Below are 21,531 nucleotides of genomic sequence, written 5' to 3'. Positions count from 1 at the left end.
CAATTTGATATTGATGTTTGATGACTGCTAATCACACACAATCTGCAGTGAAACCGTTAATTTCATGAGATCTGAGCCAGATTGGATGTCCTGGTATATGTTCCTAACCATTGTATCCCTTGGCTGTGTGCGTGCGTGCATTTGTCTGTAAGTGTGTCCTAACGATTGTATCGTGTGTGTGTGTGCGCGCGTTTGTGTGTGTGTGTGTGTGCGTGCGTGCGTGCGTGCGTGCGTGCGTGCGTGCGTGCGTGCCCTAATGATGGTATACCTTGGCTTTGTGCTGGAGGTGTGCGTTTGTCTTAATGATTGTATCCATTGGCTATGTGCTGATGCCACATGTGTCTGCCTATGTGTCTGTTTGTGTGTGCGCGCTGGTGTGCAGAGGAGGACTCGTGCATCGCAAGGCGGACGTGCGAATCAGGTTTGATATCTGCCGTGATGACGTCCTCTTGCTCTGTTTAACCTTTCATCCGTGCTCCTCATCTGTGCTCCTTGCTGCTCATCTGTTTTATGCTTTTTTTGCCGACACACTCACACTCGTGCTCATCTGCATATGCCCCTTGTTGTTTTATGCTCTTTTTTTGCCATCACACACACACACACACACACACACACACACACACGTTGTGCATCCGCCGTCCCTTGTTGTGAATGTGGAGTGTATGCAGTATGCTCTCTGCTGAGCTATGCTCTCTGCTGCATCTTCTACCTGTACTTGTCCCTTGTGGGGTGGGGGTGGTACACGACGACTTGTGATTTCTGTTTGTCATGTTCTACAGAGGTATTCAATTAAAGGTCACTGAGGGCCAGTGTATCAAATTCCTCACAGTAAAAGGGACGAACGTAATGTTAGCACACCTATGGTTTCATTTTGTACAGACCTTGTGGAGGGCCAGAGCCTTGCCATGCAAGGGCCGGATCTGGCCCTGGGGCATCCATTTGAATAGCCCTGCACTTCAACCCAAACCTCATGAACAACCTCCCTCCCTCATACGTCCTCTGTTCAGTGTGGACAGTCAAGGGTTAAGAGTTTGGCATCAGCTGGAATTGCAGTACAGTTGTGGTTAGACATGTTTTAAATATGTTTTTTTTTCCATCAGACATGCTTTGCTTTATAACCCCTTGCTGTGCACTTGTGGCTGCTTCTGGCTTATTGCTGTGGATTATTGTGTTAGTTTTTGTTGTTGTTGTTGTTGTTAGTGTTGTTGATGAGTGAGATCTGATATTCGGATCGTAATGTCTGTAGGCAGGGCTCTCAATTAACACCAGCCAGTCGAATGCTTGTGAAATTGTTCTTTTCTACCTGTGTGCGTCCGTGCGCGCATCTACTAGCTAATTTGGCTGGTGATGGGGTGGGAAAAAGTTAATCTCGAGCCCTGCCTGTAGGCAAAATTTCTGAATACATTTTCTAAGAAGGTCGTCCATAAGCTAACCATGATATGAATGTAAATCGATCCACACACAATACATTACAAAAGGTTTGGCTGCAAAAGCATCGTCTGCTTGGCTTTATGCATGCTCTGCTCCGCATGGGCTGTGAGGGTGTTTAAATGGAAACTGTAGTGAGCTAGCCTTTTGAAAGAGGCTCTCCTTCCTCTGTTGGTTTTCCTAAACACCGTAAACTATTTAGGGTCCATATCAAACTCGCTCCTCTGTCGATTCCTCAGATCTTGTGCTTCAGTTTCCCAAGGTTTCCTACTGTCGATCAGCTGAGTGACGTTTTGAGGGGGTTTTTTTTAACTCCCATTCAACATCACAATTGCAAACTAGACTAACTTCTGAAATATGTTCGTTGAAGATATTGAATAGAATTGTATTGAGATGGTGATGAGGTATAAGGTCTGAGGAAATGATGAAAGGAGCGATTTTGAGACACACCCTAAATGATCACCTTTCTTGTTCCTTTGGCTTTAAAAAAAAAACAACACATTTTGCTCATGTAGCACCACCCCCTATCTCCACTTGTCGTTAAAGGTCTGCTTGGAACACTGGGAAGGACACTGGCCTAGGCTTTGAGAAAGACCAGGCTAGTGTCCTTCCAAGTGTATCAGCCTAATTACGCCCAGTGATTGGATATTCTGCAGACTTCACCAAAAAGTATCCAATCACTGTGCGTGACTAATTAGGCTGATACACTTGGAAGGACACTGGCCTAGGTTTTGAGAAAGACCCATCATCTTCTCTCCTACAGACATGGCGTCGGTGTCGGGCTCTGCGGACCTGTACCCCCACCCGCCCCCGCTCTCCAGGATCCTGTCCCCGCAGGCCGGCCAGAGCGCCCCCCTGTCCCACCTGCCCACCTCCCCTCTGCTGCACCCGCTGGTGGGACAGCACGTGCTGTACGTGCGCCAGTTCTCCAAGGAGCAGGTAGGTGGGGGGGTAATATGGGGGCATGCATTATGGCAGTGTGTCTTAAAGGGGTATGCCACTATTTTGGGGCTTAATACAGTTGAAATCGTTGGCTGGGGTTTATAAAGGTGGTAAAGTGTCTTATTTTTCATGTTAAGCGTTGTCTTGCTTTAAGACAAGTTAAAGGAGGGATTATGTAGCTAAGCTAGTGAAAGTCAATGGATCTATATTGGGTACAAGTGAGGCTTTAGGAATGTTGGTGGGACTTAAAGGGACACTGTGTGAGATTTTTAGTTGTTTATTTCCAGAATTCATGCTGCCCATTCACTAATGTTACCTTTTTCATGAATACTTACCACCACCATCAAATTCAAAGTATTCATTATGACTGGGAAAATTGCACTTTTCATACATGAAAAGGGGGATCTCCTCCATGGTCCGCCATTTTGAATTTCCAAAAATAGCCATTTTTAGCTGCAAAAATGACTCTACTTGGACCATACTAAAAAATATTTGTTTATTACTTTGAAAACTTTCATGTAAAGATCAAATTTGGCAATTGGGCAGCCCGGTTTCAATGAGCAGTATAGTTGCAGTACCCTTTTTGACCATTTCCTGAACAGTGTCCCTTTAAGGAACATGAGATTTTGGGAATATAGTAAACATGGAGCCGGGGAAATATATTCATCATTATTCAACCTAATTTGGGGTGGGAAATATGTAGACAAGGTGGGGGAAGCATATTTTAATGGACACTTTTGTGTTTTTTTAAACAAATCCCTGTTGTCTCTGCTGCGTGTAGATGTCCCACCTGTTCAACGTGGCTCACACCCTTCGCCTGATGGTCCAGAAGGAGAGGAGTCTGGACATCCTGAAGGTATGATGCTTTGGTCTTGGCCTGGTGTAGGGTTGGGCGGTATAACCTTAAAAAAAACGTGATAACTGTCTCACCTACACAAGGTTCACTTTTTGATGAGAGAAGGGTGATTAAAACAGTGATTAAAATTGAAATGGAGATTAATTTAAATTCAGGATTTTATCTCATTTTTTAATTCTTTAATTCTTTTCTTTAGAAACCTTGATGTGAGGGAAAATCGCCGCTTATAAAAAAAAACGTGCAGACAACCGTGATATCAATTTTCACCAAGAAAAACGTGATGCACATTTTTTCCAGAACCGCCCAGCCCTATTTAGGTGTCTCGGCAAATAGTCATGGTGATTCAACAGCAATCTTAAGAGGGGGAAAACTAATGTTGTGTCTGTGTGTGTGCGTGTGTGTCTGTCTGTCTGTCTCCTCGCTCCATCCTTTTTGTACATGTGTATCTCTGTGTCTGCCGTGTGTGTCCTTATCCCCTGTCTCTGGTGTGTGTGTGTGTGTGTGTGTGTGTGTGTGTGTGTGTGTGTCGCCGTCTGTGGTGTGCCCCTGTCTTTGCGTTGTGTGTGTGTCCTCTGTGGTGTGTCCCTATTCCCCTCCTCTGCCCCCTGTGTGTGTGTGTCTCCGTCTCCGTCTCCGTCTCTGTCTGGTGTGTGTCCCTATTCCCCTCGTGTGTGTGGTGTGCGTCCCTGCTCCCCCCCCTCACAGGGCCGCGTGATGGCCTCCATGTTCTACGAGGTGAGCACGCGCACCAGCAGCTCGTTCGCGGCGGCCATGCAGCGCCTGGGCGGCTCGGTGGTGCACTTCAGCGACGCTACCTCCTCCAGCCAGAAGGGGGAGTCGCTCGCCGACTCGGTGCTCACCATGAGCTGCTACGCCGACGTCATCGTCCTGAGGCACCCCACCCCCGGAGCCGTGGAGGTGAGAACCATGTTGTAGGGCAGGGGTGTTCAATTAAATGTCACCGAGGGCCAGGTTTTGGAATTCCTCCCAGTAAAGGGACCGAACATGGAATATGCATGTATAACCTCATGCAATGTCTAAAGTGAGGGTATGAAACAAGCAGATAACTTTCCAGACAGAAGAGATTTTTTTCTATTTGTTAGTAGCCTTGATCAAATGTATGTGTACTTTTCCGGGATCCCCTGCGATGTAAAGTGAATGACCCCTTTAGGAGAACCTTTAGCGGAGGTTGAAAATGAATGGAGGTCCCTTGGTGCTCTAGAATGCCGGTAACGTAAATCGTACGCCCGTAGTTCTGATATTTGTTTGGGAGTGTTGGGGGTAGCGTACATCTTATGTGGCCACTAAATCCCACAGAAACTGGAGAGGATCACCCACCTCACCCACCACCACAAGACCAGACCAGAGATTCTTTAAGTATATATCTCTCTGACCAGACATGAGCACACTACTTGGCATGGTTGATGTCTGCGTTGATTTCACTTGGTCTGCCATATTGGGTTCGTAGTAGCAGTAGTAGCAGCTGTGTTAGTGGATAGATCATATTGAAATGAAGCCACCGATGAGTGCATGTGTCCTCCAGCTCACCTTTTCACTCCTCTTCCCCTCTCTTCTCCCATGTCCATGTGTGGCTCTTCTCTCCCTCCTCCTCCTCTTCTTCCTCCTCCTCCTCCTCCTCCTCCTCTCCCTCCTCCTCCTCTACCCCTCCTCCTCCTCTTCCTCCTCTCCTTCCTCCTCCTCTCCCTCCTCCTACTCCCCTCTCCTCCTCTCTCCACCCTCCACCTCCTACTCCTCCTCTCCCTCCTCCTCCTCCTCCTCCTCCTCCTCTCCCTCCTCCTCTCCCTCATCCTCTCCCTCCTCCTCCTCCTCTCCCTCCTCCTCTCCCTCCTCCTCCTCCTCTACCCCTCCTTCTCCTCCTCCTCCTCTTCCTCCTCCCTCCTCCTCCTCCTTCTCCCCTCTCCTCGTCCTCCTCTTCCTCTTCCTTCTCCTCCTCCTCTTCCTCCTCCTCTCCCTCCTCCTCCTCCTCTTCAGACTGCTGCCAAGTTCTGCCGTAAGCCGGTGATCAACGCGGGTGACGGGGTGGGGGAGCACCCAACGCAGGCCCTGCTGGACGTCTTCACCATACGCGAGGAGCTCGGCACAGTCAACGGCATGACGGTGAGTTAGGGCTGCTCGATTATGAGAAAAATCACGATTATTTCAGTCAATATTGATATCACGATATTTTTAGACGATATTTCTTTTAAAGACAAAATAATTGTGCTAAACAATTCACAATCTTCCCTCCCTTCAGCAGTTGGAGTGGAGAGCCATAGGGAAACGCACAGTGGTGTTCTGCATGAGTGTTGAGCCATTGCAAGCACAAAGCAGACTTGCTGCCCAAGTGGAGGGGAATGCATTGCACTTAGCACAATCTACCTTTTGGCAGTGTAGACAAATGACAGAAATATTGTTTCCAATCAATATTTTGAAATTTGATATTGTTTGACTGCAATATTGATATCACATTATTAATACGATATATTGCACAGCCTTACGGTGAGTCCATTGCTGCTGATTAATTTGGCTGCAGTCACACTGAAACTGGGATTTTGCAGTACGCTTTACTGTACTGGAGTGGACACTGATATTTTTCCCCCCTGTCGTCTGTTAATGATGGTGAGCGTATTCCAGTGCCTCATATTCCACATTACCGGTACCCAGAGGCGCCACTAGGCAAAGCAGGCAGCCGCTTGGGGCCCCCAAGCCTCTAGATAGTGAATTACAGGCCATACTGTACTACAGTAGTGGTGATTTTGGTGCAAATGTTCATTCTTTTGCATTTTCGCTTGGGGCCCCACCTGAACCTAGAATCGCCTCTGCCGGTACCTACTTTTACTTGTCCACCAGGTGGTCATTACAACCAGCCAATCACCTGGTTGAATTGGACAGGTAACCCCTGGTCATTTGGAATATGTGGCACTGGATTGTAAACGAATGAATCCAGGATGCCCATCACTGTGCTGAGGTACTGTACTGTAGGGGGGTTGGGGGATCACTAGGAACATTTGCATCTTGCACCTTAGGATGATATGACCATATGGTATAACTATTCCTTAAGTATTCACTTATGGTTTGTAAGCATGTTTTTCCTGTGAATGTCATATTATGACTTTGCAATGTTATGGGACAAAGAATATCTTTTGTTAATACCAGGGCTGGGTATCGCAGCCATGTTCCTGTATCGATTCGATTTTGATTCTTAGGTCTTTGAATCGATTAATTTCGATTCGATTCATTCCGAATCGATTCAATCCGTTCCCTTCTTGGTGCCAGGATTTCCCCCAAAAGATGCTGTTGCCTATTTTTATATAAAAATGTCAAAGGGCTGTGGCTTGACAGTGTTAACAGATTGCTAATTTGTAATAAGTAGGCCTAGGGCTAACTGAGTAATACCTACTGGGTATTTTCCATAGACAAAAAGAACAAAAATAAAAAGAACCAAAAAATCGATTTTGTGCTCTGTGAATCGATTGTGAATTTCGATTCGATTGATTATCGATTGACTCGATTATTTTAGCCAGCCCTAGTTAATACTATAGGTTAACAACAATGTTCTGAAGCACGGCCGTACAGTGCGCTTTCTTTGAAGGACCGGTTCACATTTCGTAAACGGGTGAAAAATGCCTCTGCCATATTAACCAATGAATAACCTCTACCTCCTCTCTCTCGTTGGCCAGATCACCATGGTTGGCGACCTGAAGCACGGGCGTACGGTGCACTCGTTGGCACGCTTACTGACCCAGTACCGCATCACGCTGCGCTACGTGGCGCCGCGCAACCTCCACATGCCCGAGGACATCACCAGCTTCGTGGCCTCGAAGGGCATCAAGCAGGTGGGTTCCCTTCACTATTATCAGAGAATCGTATATGAAAGTGAGATAAAGCAGGTGGGTTCTTTCTGACTTTATTAATGATGGGACAGCGAAGATGGTGACAGGCAGCCAGTGGGGGGAGAGAGAGACGGGGAAGGGCCGACAAAGGACCCGGGTCGGGAATCGAACCCGGGTCAGCCGCATAGAAGACGAGTGCCCTACCATATCAACCACGGCAGGGCCCATGCCCTGCTGTTCAACGATGTCGTCCTTCTTCTGGGCAGTGCTCTCAATTCATTCCTGCTCAGATCCCCCGGCAACAGAGTTTCCGCCCTTAGCACTAGTTTAATCGTATATGAGAGTGAGATAAAGCAGGCGGGTACTTTTCCGGTATCCACTTTACGTCGGGTGAGCGCCCCTTTAGGAGACCTTCTGATGGGAAAGGGCACATATCACTTTAAAAACAGGCCCGAGGGCACTAGTGTCTGTCTGTGTGTCACCTCCCATGAGTGCTATGACAGATACTTTGAAACCAGTGTAGAGGACACTCTCTTGTAACAAAATGTCAATGTTGACAAAGTATTTCTGTATAATGTTGAGTAACTACCGGTATCTGCTAAATGTTGAGTCAGTATAGTATCTGTGTTTAATGTATGGCCTTGTGTTCCATAGTATCTGTGTTTAATGTTGAGTATTTGTGTTTAATGCTGACTATTTGTGTTTAATGTAGCAAGTTCAAGTTTATTATAGCCAAATCAACAGTATACCATACAGTTGCTAGGAGTGTCTTTGGTTTGCTTGTACATTTAACAACACAAATATATATAGCTAAGACAAAGACAAGAAAACAAGAGGGGCCATAAATAAACAGGGAATTACGCATACAATAAACATTGAAAAGTGCAATAAGACATAATACAGTACATAGTGCAAGGTAGGCAGAGGTAGAAGGCCAGGCAGTGGAGTGGCTGTAAAGTGCTAGTGCCTGTTCAAGTAGCGGATGGCTTGTGAGTAGGTGCTGTCCCTAGAACGTGAGGTGTTGCATGGGATGCTGCTGTATCTTTTCCCTGATGGAAGGAGTGTGAATAGATGTTGTGCTGGGTGCGTGGGGTCTGAGTCCCCTGTCAGGAGTACTGTGTTTAATGTTGAGTATTTGTGTTTAATGTATGGCCTTGTGTCCCCTATCTGTGTCCCCTGTCAGGAGTACTATGACAGTATAGAGGACGCGCTTCCCGACACTGACGTGCTCTACATGACCCGGATCCAGAAGGAGCGCTTCGCCTCCGAGGAGGAGTACAAGGCTGTGAGTACCACCTGCCAGCTTTATCATCTCATTTTATTTACTTATTCATTTTATTGTGTATTATATTAATATATTAATAAATATTATTATATTGATATACAAATACAAATATCAAGTCAAGTCGGTTTTATTGTCAATTTCTTTACATTCAGTGGTCATACAAAGAATTTCAATTACTTCTCTTACTGTCTGCATGGGAAAGTAAAAAACGTAATTTCAATTCTTTGTATGACCAGTGCATGTGAAGACATTGACAAGAAAACCGACTTGACTGAACATTATTTTTATTTGTATATTTTTATATTGTTTTTTGTATCATTCTTTTATAGGGACTAGTGTATTTGCTTCCTTTTTGACCAGGAGGTGTCTTCATTTAAAATTTACTTACAGATAGTACTTACAATAACTCTGAAATGTTTGATAAACTTGAAACGGGGCATTTTGCCTCTAAAGATGAAAATGACTAAGTGTGTATGAGTGTTTACGACTTATCAGCGTAGTTCTGTACAGTACCAGTGAAACAGGAAATTGGGGGGGAGGGGGGGTTGAAATTATGGTCTGGCTGCTATCCGCATAGCAGCTGTGAGGAAGAATGTGGGTAAGTGTGAGGCCTGATCTTACTAGCGCTCGGTGCGTCTTGGTGTTGGCCCTCAGCACTTCCTGTACTGTTCCTCACCGTCTGTCTGTCTGTCTATTTGTCTGTCTGAGTCATCTTGGTGTTGGACAGACAGACAGACAGAGGTTTGAGGTCCTCTGAGATACCAGTTTAAACCAGTTTTCCACAGCACTTCCTGCACTGTTCCTCATCGTGTGTGTTTTCTCTCTCAGTGCTTTGGCCAGTTCATCTTGACTCCCCACATCATGACTGGGGCCAAGAGGAAGATGGTGGTCATGCACCCCATGCCCAGAGTCAACGAGATCAGGTACAGCACAGCACAGCACACCCTAATCTACCTTGCATTACACTACATTACACTTGCACTGCATTACACTTCTACTAGGTTACACTAAATGGTGTGATTTCACACGTGCACGACTTCATCTAAAACGAGACATAAACACTAAAGGCCACACAGGAATGGCTCCTGAAGACTTGCACTTGCAAGCATCATTGTCATACTGCAAGATGCGTGCTAGTGCAAGCCATGTGAATGACTCACGGGAAACTGCACGGAACAGTCACTCATGGCATTACTCACTCTGTTGCGGTTCACGTTTTGAGTGAAAACTGTGCCAAACTCACAGTCAGTGGAAACAGTAGTAAGCGTCATTGTTGTGAGAGTCATTGTCAACATTATGAAATGTATCAAATCATGCATCTCAGCAACTCGATTAACTTTTGGAACGTGTGTGTGTGTGTGTCCTCCCTCCTTTCCCCTGTGTGTTTGTTTCTCTGTGTGTTTGTGTCTGTGCGTGTGTGTGTGTGTCTCCTCCCTCCTTCCCCTGTGTGTGTGTGTGTGTGTGTGTGTGTGTGTGTTTAGCCCGGAGGTGGATTCGGACCCGCGAGCTGCCTACTTCCGCCAGGCTGAGAACGGCATGTACATCCGCATGGCCCTCCTGGCCACCGTACTGGGACGATAAGCCCCGCCCCATTCCCCTCAGGACACACCCCTCTCCCCTCAGGACACACCCCTCTCCTCCACCATCCAATATGGTACTCCTGGCCATCGTACTGGGACGATAAGCCCCACCCCTCCCCTCAGGACACACCCTCTCCTCCACCATCCAGTATGGTTCTCCTGCTGGACCGATGTATGCCACTGTTGTGGTGTAACCCCCCCCCCACCACCACCACCACCCACTGCAGTGTAACCCTCACCACCATCACCCACTGCAGTGGTGTAAACCCCCACCACCATCAACCACTGCAGTGGTCTAAACCCCCACCACCACCAACCACTGCAGTGTAACCCTCACCACCATCAACCACTGCAGTGTAAACCCCCCACCACCATCAACCACTGTACTGGACCATAAGCATCCTTATACTCGCTGTATTTCACCCTTTAGTTCTATTGCAAACTTATGAAATGGCCTCCCTACTCTGAACTAAGTGCTCCTCATCTCCTCTGTCCTCAATGGGCATTCAGCAGTATACACAACTGTTACTTTTTCTGCACCTCTTTGGACGGCCGTCTTTCTCTTATGGGCATTCAGCATAAAAAAAACGGTCACTGGTTCTGCACCTCTTTGGACGTTCTGAATGCAAAAACGGCCGTTTTTCTCTGATGGGCATTCAGCATACAGAACAGATGGCCTCTCCCCTATGGCCATACAAAATGGCAGTCTTTCAGATGTCCCAGCAGAAGCATACAGTACAAGGGACCCAAAGGGAACTGCCAAGGGAAAGCTGATTTAAAGGGGATTGTAGTATGACGTGTTGTTACTGATTGAACATTCAGGACTCAAGTCATTTCTGCTGTTGATCCATCTCTGTTTGATAGCTGTATTTGACATGTGGCTACTGGCTAGCATCCACATCTGCACTTTCATTTGTTAAACTGCTGCCAGAACTCTTCATTACTCGTAGTTCTTCTCCAGGGTAACGCAACTCTTAAAAGGGAACAAGAGGATTTCATCAGGGCAGTTATAATCTTGTCTGTATTTGATGAGGGCAATTATACTATGCCGCTGTAACAGTTGTCTGTTGTTGTTTTTCTTAACCACCAGAGAGCTGGATTCAAGTCATTATTCCTGTTGGGTCTGATCTTGATGACCATGTTAACATGATGTGTATAATCTTCACCTTACCCATCTGCTCCATCTGAAATCATTTCCATCCCTCTGCTAGAGTAGATTAGATGGTAAAGGCAGCAGTTTAGAAAGGCAAGGGGACTTGTATTATGGTCTGTTGAAAGTGGCTTATTTTCCCTCAAAGACATAATATCTCTCCTCTGTCACGTGGTCACATAGATAGGCTGAGAACCACCACAGAGGAAATGCAGAAAAAAAGGTATCATAAGGGAAGTTATATTGTTATCTGTCTATACTTGACAATGTTTGTTTTTTTTCAGTCATTCTCTGCTTTAGTGTATCACAAAGGGAACTTGAAAGGGAAGGGGTTTTGTAAAAGAAGTGATATGGTCTGTTAGGATCTTTTTGTTGATCTTTTGTGAAGACTGCATTGAAGTCATTATTCCTGTTGATTCTTTCTTACTCGCATCACATAATCGCACTGCTGACCCAAAAGGGAAAGGGGGAAGGGATGGTTTAAGCAAGGGAAGTTGTGTTGTGGCCTGATGAATTAAGGTGTCTAGTTTGACCTCCAAGCCTGTAGGCAATCTGCCGTGCCGTCTGTACGGTGCATCACTCCCATCATTCCTACTACTACTCTACGTTATGAACGTCACACTACAGAATAACCTGACGCAAGCAGATTTCTCACTTGTTACTACTGATAATCAATTCATTCCAGCTTCTTTGTCATGTACTTTTCTTGTGGCCATGGCCAATTTCACTCATGTCATTCTATGGCGTGTTGAACTGACACTAGTATTAAACTGTTTTTGATACTGTCCTGCGAAAATGAAATGTATTTTTGGACTCCTAAATAAATAATAAAACATAACGTAACTGCAGTAACGGCTTAGTTCTTTCTTGCACCTTAGCGCTTCCGTCACTTGCTTCTCCCAACTAAAGCAGATCCATACAGTAAGTAGCATGCATCTAATGAGGTGCTGTATTTGAGAACAATGCATTCCAATGCAAATATGTAAGGGAGTTTAATGTTCATTTTACAGAAACGTAAGGCAGGGCTGCACGATTATGGAAAACATGAATTTAAAAAAAATATATCAAAATGAAATATAACCAAGAATGAATTACAGTATATACGGGATGAGCAAAATCAAATTGTTATAATTATGTAAAATGCGATAGCAGCCTGTCCATATGTTCTGGCTCTCGAAGGTTGGTCACTATTGCCACGATTTAAATCCCAATTGAAATCACGATTTTGATTAGTTTCCATTAATTATACAGCCCTAATGTAAGGTAGAGTATTTTCTGGTACTTGCATTCATCCAAAAGCAGTTGAGTGTTGCAAAAGATAGATAGATAGATTTCTGTAGAAGTATTATCTTTCCATAGGACAACATTAAGGAGTTTTCTCTGACACAATGAAAAGTAGCCAGTTTACAACTTGTATAACCCATTTTAATTTATTGTTCACGCAAAATAATTTAAAGCCATTTTCAAATTGTGAAGCATTTACAACCATTATCTTCTTTACACACAGAAGTGAGTACACCCCTATGATAAAATCTCATACAGAGGATCATGATCTGCTTCTGTAGTCACAGCACATGTTAGCATGCATGTTTCTTTTGGTGAAAATCAGCTTCCCAATGTTACCACTGTGTCCAGCTGACTTTGACACCAGCTGTCGTCCATAATTCTTATTTAACAATGCCAATAATATACATGTCATGTCGGATACAAAAAAACAATTTCACACAAATGACAAAGAAAAGCAGATGAAGGAGAGATGAAAACGCAGTGGACATTGTGTTAAATAACTGATTCAAAACTACGCCATTGTCTTTGGACCCCTCAAAACCTTCATTCATTTATAGACTTTATATTCACATGATACCAAAGCCATTCAAGTCATTGTGTTTCAAGTCAAGTGCTTTAACTTCCAAGTCCAGGTCAAGTCTTAAGCCTTAACATTTTGTTGGCTTGTCACCAGACTTGAGTCTAAGGCACCAAGATGTACATTTTAATTCACAATATGCTTTATATATTAATTTATGTGCTTTACACCAACTCACTGACCTCAATGTGCTCAATATACAAACAGAATTATACATCATTAAACAATTTAAAACTAGAATGTTCCTAATGATTTGATTGAAAGATTGGAAATGTACACAAACACACTTTTTTTCAATACATATGACAAATAAACACCCTTGTACACTTGTAACTAGAAAATGATCACCATCCTCCTCAGACCAGTGTTGCCAGATTGGGCTGCTTAGGATGGCCGTGTGCGGGTNAAAATAAATATAGATATTGAAACAATTTAAATTAAACATACTGTTATTTTCTTTTTTTAAAAAATGTTCCTAGTGATTGGATTGAAGGCACGCTCACACGGAGCTTGACACCAGACTTGAGTAAACCAATAAACAACAACTTGTTCTCGTAGCCCCATAATGCACGCGGTGCACCAGAAGAACACTGTAACAGTTGCCGAAAAATATTTAGCACTACACCACGATGACATTACACAGTGCATATACAGGGTTTGGACAAAATAATGGAAACTCCTGTCATTATAATGTGGGAAGTTTCATGATTCAAGTGGACCAGCCTGTCGGCCAACCTTCATTTATCGTACATTGCACCAGTAAAGTGAAGTGTGAAGGTTCAATTAGCAGAGTTGGAGCACAGTTCTGCTCAAAATTTTGCAACGTACACAACATTATGGGTGACATGTCAGAGCTCAAAAAGGAGAAATTATTGGTGCGCGTTTAACTGTTGCATCTTTAACCGAGACAGCAAGTCTTTGTGATTCATCAAGAGCCACGATATCCAATGTCTGCATACCACCAAGAAGGATGAATCACATCTAGCAGGATTAATTGGGGATGCAAGAGGAAGCTGTCTGTATACTCTTGAAGGGATGTTTGGATGCGAACCCGGACTGGACCAAAAAAAACATAAAACCACAGCTGTCCAAATCACGATAGAATTAAATGTGCTCCTCAACTCTCCTGTTTCTACCAGAATGGTTCATCAAGAGCTCCACGGTGTCAATATACACGGCCGGTCACCTAAACATCCCTTTCAGACAGCTTCCTCTTGTGTCCACAGTTATTCTTGTAGGATGTGGTTCATCCTTCTTGGTGGTATGCAGACATTACCTGGGATACAGTGGCTTTTGATGCATCACAAAGACTTGCTGTCTCGGTCAAAGATGCGACAGTTACACGCACACCAAGAACTTCTCCTTTTTGGACTCTGACATGTCACCCGTACTGTTGTGTGCATTGCATATTTTTGAGCAAGGTGCTCTTACCCTGCTAATGGAACCTTCACTCTTCACCTTACTGGTGCAATGTGCAATGAATGAAGATTGGTCAACAGACTGGTCCACTTGAGCTGTGAAACTTCCCTCACTAAAATGACAGGTGTTTCCATTATTTTGTCCAACCCCTGTACGTAGTAATGCATTGCGGCTTGGTCATTACCATAACAGTCAATGAATAAGATTCAAGGAGTTATATGATATTTTTAAGGTGCACACACGCACGCACACACACACACACACACATGTATGAATAAACAAATCAATAGGATGTTACAGTAAGGGCCATCCCTTAAAAGGAAAAATCACAGAACACCAGTCCAGAGACCTATGTAAGAGCACTAGAATTAAGCAGTCTAATGGCTTCAGGGTACAGGCTATTAGAAAGTCTTGTAGTTTGTGCCTGTAATGACCTGTATCTTCTGCCTGAGGGAAGCAGTTGGAACAGGTGGTAAGCAGGGTGGTGACAGTCTTGCAAAATATTTTGCACTCTTCGTAGACAGCGTGTGGTGTAGATGGTACCTATCTCTGGGAGAGGTGACCCAGTGATTCTCTGTGCTGTTTTCACCACACGCTGGAGTGCCTGCTGGTCTGCTTTTGTGGAGCCTGAGTACCACACCAAAGACCCATACATCAGAACGCTGCTGATCGCAGAGTTGTAAAAGTTCACCAGCAGCGGTCGGGGGATGTGATAGCCTCTTAACTTCCTCAAGAAGTAAAGTCTTTGCTGGGCCTTACCCACGGCTGAGGCTATCTGTGTACCCCAGGACAGATCATCAGCCACAGTCACCCCCAGGAATTTAAAGCTGTTGACCCTCTCCACCACCTCTGAGCCGATGGAGAGGGGTCTGTGAGGGGTCTTGTTCCTCCGAAAGTCTACAATAATTTCCTTGGTCTTTTTGGTGTTTAGGGCCAGGTTATTGTTGTCACACCATGATGCCAGTTGTTGTACCTCCTTCCTGTAGTCTGTCTCATCGTTGTTTGTTATCAGTCCAAGAACGGTGGTGTCGTCAGCGAACTTGACTATGAGGTTGGAGGGGAAAGAGGCAGAGCAGTCATGGGTCCATCGTCCTCAACAGTGACGCTCTCTTCCTTCCTCTGTCTTCCCAAAGGCTCAGTAGAGTGGCTGCCGGTTTCCATCAAAGACAGAGATGGCTGATCTGATCTCCTGTCCTCAGCAGTGCCACAACGCTTGGGAAGCCATCCCCATCCGACATACCGGTGCAACAAGAAGCCCAGAAGGATAGATCCCAGGATGGTCACCACCACAATGGCTGATATTGGCCAAGTTTCACCTAAAATACAAACACATAAAGAGACACATAATTACCATAACCATATCATGTGAAAATGTTGATCTCAAGCTGTTCCACTTCCCACAGTAAATTGAAACAGCAATCATGGTAATTATGCTATTATCACTGTTGAGGAAGTAGAAATTCCTTACAATCTGTGATTCTCAGAGTTGTGGGCAACAAAATAAAGACATCTAAATCCAAATCTCGCCCCAGTCGTTGCCCCTTGCACATTGAGCCATTATCTTTGTCTGACCATGGCAACTAATAATACATTACAATAATACATTTTGAATTCCTCTAATCTTACACTATGTAATACAACCTAAACATATCTGGTAGTGTATCTTTTTTACCCAAGACTATGGCATTCAAATGATGGCAACTTAGCTACTAAAAGCTACAAGCAAAGTCACAAGACAAAGTAACTTAGGCTACCTTGGTGACCAATGGCGCTGGCAGTGACGCTGAAGACACCGATGACTTCGCCATCCTTCTTCACCGTGTACTCTCCGGCATAATTTAATTTAATTTAATTTAATTTTTGCAAATCATGATGACGATGATGACGATTGTGAAAACGTGACAATAGAGACCTGTGTTGTTGAAGAGTAACAACTTGATAATTAACACGTACCTTGCACATTCAGCTGAAATGCCCTGGAAGCCCCTCGGAATTTCTCTTGGTCTCCCGTCTCTGAATAATCGCAGATGTAGAGACCACTATCTGAGGGGAGCGTGTTGTTGATATACAGGGAGTAGTCACCTGAGCGGTAGCCCTCTTCAGAGGCTGACACTCTGCCCTCCATCTTCTTCCCGAATGAAAATGCCCCGTTCTCAAACCGCAGTACCTGCTCTTTATCGTCCTTTATTATCCTCCATAAATTGTAGGGCTTGGCGCCAGCTGTAGTACCAGCGTAACAGGGTAGGGCTACGTTGTCTCCAGCGGTCACATTCACTTCTACAGGAGCTGAAACAATAAAGAGATGAGAACAAAGTTGCTTGGAAGACTTTTCTCAAGTCTGTGTAACAAATACAGTTTGTGTAAGAGAAATCAAAGTATGCAGAATGCAAATAGCCCATTAACACACTGAGGACAAGATCAGGGTGGAGCTAAAAAAGAAAATGATGTTCATATAGCTTATATAGGCCTACAGTACATCATGTATAGCTTAAAACTATTGACAAGAGCACAGTGAGCAAATATGGCCCATTCCCATTTCGTATCAGTGGGAAGAATGGGTGATCTCTTACACCCAGCAATTTCTGGAGTACGCAAAAGACGCTGAAGAAGGCCGAAACGTCTGTCTCTCATGCTAACTCAGTAGATTAAAACTGCAAGAATTAGGCCCACACCCGAGGGTGCAGCTTTTTTTACTAAACATGGAGTACCCTTGAACAATTTTGTTTCTAACCTTGCACATCTAGGGAGGGACTGCAGGGCCGGTGCTAGGCATAGGCATACCAAGCAGTTGCCTAGGGCGCAACATTTGTTGGGGTCACAATTAAACATTAGGTTTCACATTGACAATGAGTATTTATGGCCATTCAGTATGTAGGTGCTAGATCAGCTGTGCTCGATATACGCTGTCTTTACAGATGCCAATTTCTAGATGCACATAAAGGAAAGGGAGTGTTCACCTAGGGCACCAGATGGACTAGAACCGGGACTGTGCCCTGTTCCTAAGATAGCCTAACTAGATTTTTACTATGACAAGATTACAGTTTCCAGTTAGTAAAAAGCAGCACTTTGGTAACTGAAATGAAGCCAAAATAACCACAAGAGGGACTTTTGTACTGTTATCAAGAGTGAGAAACACTTACCTACAACATACAGCTTACGATCGACAGGTTGACCACCACCATCACAAGTACAAGTATAGACCCCCTCGTCGTTGTACTTCAGTTGATCGATGATGAGGTCGCAGGTTTCGCTCATTTGGGCTCGATTTTTAAAGGCAGGTCCTTGGTTGCAGGTGCCATCATCTTCACGCTTAAGCACCGGCTCCTGTCCTCTTGTCCACGTTGCCTTTGTCCCGCACTTTGTCCCACACTTCAGAGTGACACGCTGATGGACAACTCCTACTTCTGTAAGAGATGCTACAGGAGAAACATCAGAGAATCAACCGCTCGTTGAAGACGTGAAAGGGGTTGTAATGCTCATCTGAACGATGCTTCCAAAACTTACCGCATGTGGTGGCAATGTACATCAAAACTTGTAGGCCTATCACTTGAACTGCTTTCATTTTCCAAAAGACCTGGAAGAGCATAAGAACAAATAGTTGGTGAACCGCCTATAATTTCACGTCGGAGAGTGTTTTAATTAGACAGAATTGCAAACATGCCAAGCAAGTAGCCCAATGTATGAAACGTTGGTTTACAACGGTTGTATTATAACTGCAATAGGCTACTGCACTAAACATCAAGGCAAAATGTATGCAGAGAAGTTGCCAAAATGTCCGGTTGGATCCTGTCATATGTAAGTCTAGCATCATGACCACCTGAATTGAAGGACGTGTTAAATAGTCTACACACAAGTGTGCAAAGCAGTCAAGATCATAATAGGCCTAAGTTACTTTCAGAATTTCATTAGTTTTTCTCCATAAGTTTGGCTCATTTCTTGCAACAGAGATAAATGGCATGGACAAATCCCCAAACCAAATTTTGTCAATGACATTTTTATACAGTGTGAATAGTTGAATTCTGTTTGTCCTAGGCCTACCTCTATAATAGTGACAACACATCTATGCATTTTGACTGACAGGGCTTACACAATGGCAAAGGCACAATGCATTTTGGGGGCACAAATTATTTATGTGAGAAAATAAAGTTTTGCTTGCTGTCTGAAGGAGCTTGTCCTGTGTCCTCAATTGAAGGGTGGGTCCAGACGTCCTGCTCTCCCTGAATACTCTGTAGAGCAATGGGGTCCTCAGTGCTGGTGGCGGCAATACAGACGTGCATTTCTCAAAACCATAGTTGGTTGGTTTGTTTAAGTCTTAACTTAACTTAACTTAACTTAATCCAAATATCATTTCAAAAGTTGTGCAACATCAGCAGACACCCCATAAGCCAGCGTTTCCCAACCTTTTTTGTCCTGGGTACCCCCAAGCCATTTGCTCATGCTCAATATCTTTTCCGCTAACCCAATGTCACTGGACTCTATATGCAGTATTTATTACCGCCGCCAAGGACGTTATGTTTTCGGTCGCGTTGGTTTGTCTGCCTGTCTGTTTGTCTGTCTGTCTGTTTGTCTGTCTGTTTGTTTGTCAGCAGCATAACTCAAAAACTACTATTACAACTGTAATAGGCTACTGCACTTCCAGATCAAGGCAAAATGTATGCCAAGAGAAGTTGCCCAGATGTCAGATCATTGTCACCTGAATTAAAATGACGTTCTACGCGTGTAGTTTACCTATCTATCTTGATCTTTGACTGACAACACATATGGCATCGAGGATACATTATTATTACTATTTTTAGCCTTTGCCCCGACTGCAAACGATTGTGTGACATTAGAGTTTGACTGATAAGTCGATGTGTTGTAAATAAAACAATGCTAATCAGCTGTGGATGTCAACAGCAGCACACCGCGCGACATCAACAACTTTAAAAACTCGATGCAAAGTGCGATTGATATCTTCCAACTACGTTACCTGTGTATTCTGAAAGTGTATCTTTAAGGATTTCTTTCCAATATCGACAAAGATGCGAATCTCTTGTTACTGGTGTCAGCTCAGGTACGCGCCACTGAAACAAATATTTTGGAGACGAGGCGCCTGGTTGGTGTGCGTAAAGGGCGGGTGCTTCCTACTTGCGCCACAGAGTGAGCTTGTCGCAGCTGTGATGCAGTTAATTTTGGTTTATGCCCTGTTTTGAAGCACGGTCTGCGCGATGTCATTCCACGCTCAAACTGCCTTCAATACAAAGAGTAAACTAGACGTGTCGGTTGTTTTTTAGCATCACAGACTCGACGACAATGAAAATGAAACATTAAATCTTTATATCACGTGCATGTTTGATCGCACTGGCAGCCACAGTTTGGAACAAAGAAGTGGCTCATTTGTCGAGGACGAAGCGGAATGTTTCCTCGACCTCGGAACCACTGTTCAACTGTCCAAATAACTTCAGCGTCGTAACTTGCAAGCGCATGTGTTGTCTTTGGTTCGTGTAAATAAATCAAACAACAAAGCACGGGCAACTTATTTAATGAAGAGCTCACAGTCCGTAGACCGACGAAGGTTAGAACAAGGAAGTAGGCCTAGCGCTTGTTCTCGACTCTAGGACAGAGCAGGCTGGTCGAGAGGACCAATCAGAGACCTATTTTCGCCGCTTCACGCCGTCGCTCCCTGCGTGAGTAAGGGTGGTTTATGCCTCGAGATCAGCGTCACTGCATCATGATGCAGTGAGCCGCGCAGTTAACGGAGTGAAGCCCCCCCCATCACGCAGGTACTCAGGGGCACCTCCCCGAAATTGTGTCTCGACGCAGGGAGCGACGGCGTGAAAGGGCGAAAATAGGTCTCTGATTGGTCCTCTCGACCAGCCTGCTCTGTCCTCGAGTCGAGAACAAGCACTACTTCCTTGTTCTAACCTTCGTCGGTCTACGGACTGTGAGCTCTTCATTAAATAAGTTGCCCGTGCTTTGTTGTTTGATTTATTTACACGAACCAAAGACAACACGTGCGCTTGCAAGTTACCACGCTGAAGTTATTTGGACAGTTGAACAGTGGTTCCGAGGACGAGGAAACATTCCGTTTCGTCCTCGACAAATGAGCCACTTCTTTGTTCCAAACTACCACGGTGGATGCCAGTGCGATCAAACATGCACGTGATATAAAGATGTAATGTTTCATTTTCATTGTCGTCGAGTCTGTGAAGCTACAAAAACAACCGACACGTCTATTTTACTCTTTGTATTGAAGGCAGTTTGAGCGTGGAATGCCATCGCGCAGACCGTGCTTCAAAACAGGGCATAAACGAAAATTAACTGCATCATGGCTGCGTCAAGCTCACTCTGTGGCACAAGTAGGAAGCATAACCCGCCCTGTAGCAGTCGGCTGCAGGCTGAAGCTGGTTGGACGTCCCCAGGGACATTCCAAGCGGCGGACAGGCTCAGTTATGCTTCCTACTTGTGCCACAGAGTGAGCTTGACGCAGCCATGATGCAGTTAATTCTTGTTTATGCCCTGTTTTGAAGCACGGTCTGCGCGATGTCATTCCACGCTGAAACTGCCTTCAATACAAAGAGTAAACTAGACGTGTCGGTTGTTTTTTAGCATCACAGACTCGACGAGAATGAAAATGAAACATTAAATCTTTATATCACGTGCATGTTTGATCGCACTGGCAGCCACAGTAGTAGTTTGGAACAAAGAAGTGGCTCATTTGTCGAGGACGAAGCGGAATGTTTCCTCGACCTCGGAACCACTGTTCAACTGTCCAAATAACTTCAGCGTCGTAACTTGCAAGCGCATGTGTTGTCTTCGGTTCGTGTAAATAAATCAAACAACAAAGCACGGGCAACTTATTTAATGAAGAGCTCACAGTCCGTAGACCGACGAAGGTTAGAACAAGGAAGTAGCGCTTGTTCTCGAGTCGAGGACAGAGCAGGCTGGTCGAGAGGACCAATCAGAGACCTATTTTCGCCCTTTCACGCCGTCGCTCCCTGCGTCGAGACACAATTTCGGGGAGGTGCCCCAGAGTACCTGCGTGATGGGGGGGGCTTCACTACGTTAACTGCGCGGCTCACTGCATCATGATGCAGTGACGCTGATCTCGAGGCATAAACCACCCTGACCTCCCCAGGGACGTTCCAAACGGCGGCCATATTGATAACGTCAAGGCTCCCGTCCAAGTTGATAG

The 21,531-nt window shown here is 44.8% G+C and overlaps 2 protein-coding genes across 2 annotated transcripts in view; one reads left to right on the top strand and one right to left on the bottom strand.

Annotated features, from left to right (window-relative positions):
• cad (carbamoyl-phosphate synthetase 2, aspartate transcarbamylase, and dihydroorotase) overlaps nucleotides 1–10,118 on the top strand; it is a 60,300-nt gene extending 50,182 nt beyond the window's left edge. The window contains exons 36-44 of the mRNA XM_063223748.1: nucleotides 383–421; nucleotides 2,192–2,367; nucleotides 3,152–3,226; nucleotides 3,932–4,144; nucleotides 5,219–5,344; nucleotides 6,907–7,062; nucleotides 8,243–8,344; nucleotides 9,173–9,267; nucleotides 9,826–10,118. Coding sequence (XP_063079818.1) covers nucleotides 383–421; nucleotides 2,192–2,367; nucleotides 3,152–3,226; nucleotides 3,932–4,144; nucleotides 5,219–5,344; nucleotides 6,907–7,062; nucleotides 8,243–8,344; nucleotides 9,173–9,267; nucleotides 9,826–9,925 — 1,082 coding nt within the window. The 3' untranslated portion in view covers nucleotides 9,926–10,118. The remainder of the gene's footprint in view (nucleotides 1–382; nucleotides 422–2,191; nucleotides 2,368–3,151; nucleotides 3,227–3,931; nucleotides 4,145–5,218; nucleotides 5,345–6,906; nucleotides 7,063–8,242; nucleotides 8,345–9,172; nucleotides 9,268–9,825) is intronic.
• Nucleotides 10,119–10,864: 746 nt separating this feature from the next.
• LOC134468288 (polymeric immunoglobulin receptor-like) lies at nucleotides 10,865–17,612 on the bottom strand. Its single transcript, XM_063222229.1, has 4 exons — nucleotides 17,498–17,612; nucleotides 16,311–16,643; nucleotides 15,462–15,673; nucleotides 10,865–10,897 (listed from the first exon to the last, which is right to left on the bottom strand). Exons 1-4 carry the CDS (start codon nucleotides 17,610–17,612, stop codon nucleotides 10,865–10,867), a joined length of 693 nt encoding a protein of 230 aa, XP_063078299.1.
• Between the last annotated feature and the right edge of the window lie 3,919 nt (nucleotides 17,613–21,531).

The sequence above is a fragment of the Engraulis encrasicolus genome, chromosome 18, assembly GCF_034702125.1.
Source record: "Engraulis encrasicolus isolate BLACKSEA-1 chromosome 18, IST_EnEncr_1.0, whole genome shotgun sequence".
Lineage (NCBI taxonomy): Eukaryota > Metazoa > Chordata > Actinopteri > Clupeiformes > Engraulidae > Engraulis > Engraulis encrasicolus.
The sequence above is the reverse complement of the archived record's forward strand: the minus strand, read 5'-3'. Positions and strand labels throughout refer to the sequence as shown.

What these genes read in the sequence shown, in the direction of transcription:
- LOC134468288 (XM_063222229.1), bottom strand. Translation starts at nt 17,612, where the DNA reads ATGAGCGAAACCTGCGACCTCATCATCGATCAACTGAAGTACAACGAC. An exon ending in TCGTAAGCTGTATGTTGTAG is followed by an intron (nt 16,644 to 17,497) that starts GTAAGTGTTTCT and finishes TTATTGTTTCAG; the next exon opens with CTCCTGTAGAAGTGAATGTG. An exon ending in GACAGAGGAAGGAAGAGAGC is followed by an intron (nt 10,898 to 15,461) that starts GTCACTGTTGAG and finishes TTCCCTTTTAAG; the next exon opens with AGTTGCGTTACCCTGGAGAA.